At 42.4% G+C, this 2,828-nt stretch overlaps 1 protein-coding gene across 1 annotated transcript in view; it reads left to right on the top strand.

Moving 5' to 3' along the window:
- The window catches only part of ablim3 (actin binding LIM protein family member 3), a 66,759-nt gene that overhangs the window by 41,010 nt on the left and 22,921 nt on the right, over positions 1 to 2,828 (top strand). Inside the window, exons 12-13 of the mRNA XM_015377190.1 lie at positions 2,160 to 2,255; positions 2,505 to 2,555. Coding sequence (XP_015232676.1) covers positions 2,160 to 2,255; positions 2,505 to 2,555 — 147 coding nt within the window. The remainder of the gene's footprint in view (positions 1 to 2,159; positions 2,256 to 2,504; positions 2,556 to 2,828) is intronic.

The raw sequence follows: 2,828 nt of genomic DNA, 5'->3' as shown, positions 1-2,828 counted from the left end.
TTTTCTGGCCTCAAATGGACAAGTTGTGAAGTTTCAATTACTTCCGGGGGCATACCAACAACAATCAAGATGGCTGAGGCGGAGGGAGATGACCGCGATAGACGGGTAGGCCTAATTAAAAATGCAGCAAAAGCTGGGAAAGCGGATATCTGGGCACATTTCGGATTTTACGAAGTCAATGGGATTTTGATCCATCGCAATGCACCGCAATGCATCGTAGAATCGAATTGAATCGAATCATTCACCTGGTGAATTGTTATCGAATCGTGAGGTCAGTGCCAATGCACACCCCTACTATATACCCTATTTCCACTACCCTTGAAAAACTGATCCATGCCGAGACCGGTCCGAGCTCGGATCAGTTAACCAGACCGAGCTCGGTTCTGACGACCGTTTACACATCACGCTATCTCTGTTCCTCGACTCCTCGCCTCCTAGTGACGATCTGCAGTATTACTGCCAGTATTGAATGAGGAAATCCAGCAGTTGGGGGCGGTAATGCACCGAAAGTTGCTGGCTAACCGCCATAAAACACAAGAAGAAGAAGACGAAGAATGAGGGAATCAATCAAATCAAAATGGCGGCGCCCGTCACATTCAGAAAGTAATGCTTGATTATTATTGCTGTACTTCGTGTTATTATTTAAAAGGCCATTATTTAAAATGTTGTGTGGAGAAGATTTTGATTGTTGTTTATAGTTGTTGTTCTTCTTCTGTTTTGTGTTGGTTGGCAAGCAACTTCCAGAGAGGCATTACCGCCAACTACTGGAATGGAGTGTGAATCGCGATGTGCAGCCAGACGGAGTTCTGGCTGCACATCGTGTTCTGCTCATGCGCTCTTGTTATCAGAGAAGCGACCTAGGGAAAAACCGAGCCGAGCCCACCTCTGGAACTGGTCTGCCATTAGCTCGGTTCAGTTCAGTTTGCTTTCCATTTTCACACGATAAGTTATCTCAGTTACTGAGCTCGGACCGGTCTCGGCGCGGTTTTTCAAGGGTAGTGTAAATGGGGTAAATCCATCTTGTACCTGTTACAGGCGTAACACCGGGGCATTGAAGGCATAGGTCTAATTGCTTATAAATCAGAAGTGGAAGCAAATCATCAAACCAATGTCGTCTCGTTACCTAAAAGTTAAACACAGGATTATTTACAGGATTACACATAGGCTGCGATGATTTATATTTAAACCGGTCTTTTTTTGTCTTCTTCTCGTTTAATGTCAGTTATCCAACAACTTGTAGATGCAGTACTGCCACCAGCTGGTAAGGAGTGGAACTGCTTCACTGGAGCTTTATACTCATATACTTTTGAGTCCTACTTGTAGATTAGTATTTTTGCTCGTAAATTTGTGATTTATACTTTAAAGTTGTAACTTCTAAACTCGTATTATCACAGATGAAATATCTGATGTAACAAGGAACGAATACAAATCTTAAATTTTGTTCTTTATCTTGAAATACATGAACTTCAGACAACGATGTAAATGTTTTACTGATATCAATCCTGCCCAGTAGATGATCGGGCAGCTAAGCAGGAATTGGTGAGAGTTTAAGCAGTGCAACATGCAGGTTAGGCAAAGAGAGACTATTAGAAATGGCATGTTGTTAAATCATGCTGATTAGAGACTTTGTAGCGAAGGCTTATTGGCATGAAAGTATAAAACACCAGTAGGACGTGTGACAACATGAGTCATAACAAATCCCTATAAAATACATTGATGTTTGTGCTGATAAACTGACAAATGTATAAAAGTATGAGGGTATGTGGAAATGTGGAGTTATTAATATTTATTACAAAACAAATGTGCATGTAATCCTTACTTTCATATATTTTTTATTAGTCCCAAAAGCCCAAAATGAGGTGACAGTATAGCTGCACCCTCTGAGGACAGAATGTTGCTATACTTGTTTGGCTGCTTCATTTGCTCCTTTGCTTACATTCCATGTTACTCTTACGCTTGTGCAGTGATACTATTGAATCTGCAATTGGAAAAATGTTCTTTAAACAAACCTTGTAGTATCTTACATTACACAAGTGGAAAAGTTATTCAGGTTCATTTGCTGATAATAACAGGAAATCTGAGTGCATTTCATTTGCATGTCAACATCTTTTCCTCATGTTCATGTCTCCTTTACTCTGATTGGCTGTGGCTGGCTGCAGGCTCTGAGAGTGGCAGGAGTTCGCCCTATTATGGCCAAGATGGGCGATCAAGCACACCCACCACAAACCAGCCCCCTAAACATTTTCATGTTCCAGGTAGGCCTCCACATCTCCCCAACTGTAGCCTCCACCTCCCCCAACTTTTTTATTACCTTTCAGCGGATCTCATAAATCGCAGTTTACTAACAAGAAATTAACCTGACGGTTAAAGTTTTGCTGATTCTGAAATTAATTCCAGTTGCCCTCTTTTGTGTGTCTCAACCTCCTCCTGTTAACCTCAGCAAAAATTCACAGCCTTCTTGCTCTTCCACGTTTCACCTCTTCATCTCCTGTTTCTCTCCTCAGCCACAGAGGACCCCAACATCTACAGGAAGCCGCCCATTTATAAGAGAACGGGTACAGTTCAGTTAGTCCCGCCTCAGCCTGCCCCGTCCCGTCCGTTTAGTTGTTCCATGGTGGTGCTCTTCGACTTTTGCGATGCTTCTCAGCATCATCATCAGTCATATCCCCGCTTTGCAGCAAGAATTCAGAACATTCAAAGCAGAGTCCTGCACGGGTCTGATTTTTCAAAAATGTATCCACCCGCACTCGTAGAGTTCAGATCCAAGACCCAACCCGTTACCGCAATTATCAATTCAGTTCAATTTCCGTTTATTTCTATAGCGCCAA

The sequence above is a fragment of the Cyprinodon variegatus genome, unplaced genomic scaffold (assembly GCF_000732505.1).
Source record: "Cyprinodon variegatus isolate N-32 unplaced genomic scaffold, C_variegatus-1.0 Scaffold148, whole genome shotgun sequence".
Lineage (NCBI taxonomy): Eukaryota > Metazoa > Chordata > Actinopteri > Cyprinodontiformes > Cyprinodontidae > Cyprinodon > Cyprinodon variegatus.
Note: the sequence above shows the minus strand (reverse complement) of the source record. Positions and strands in the feature narration are given on the sequence as shown.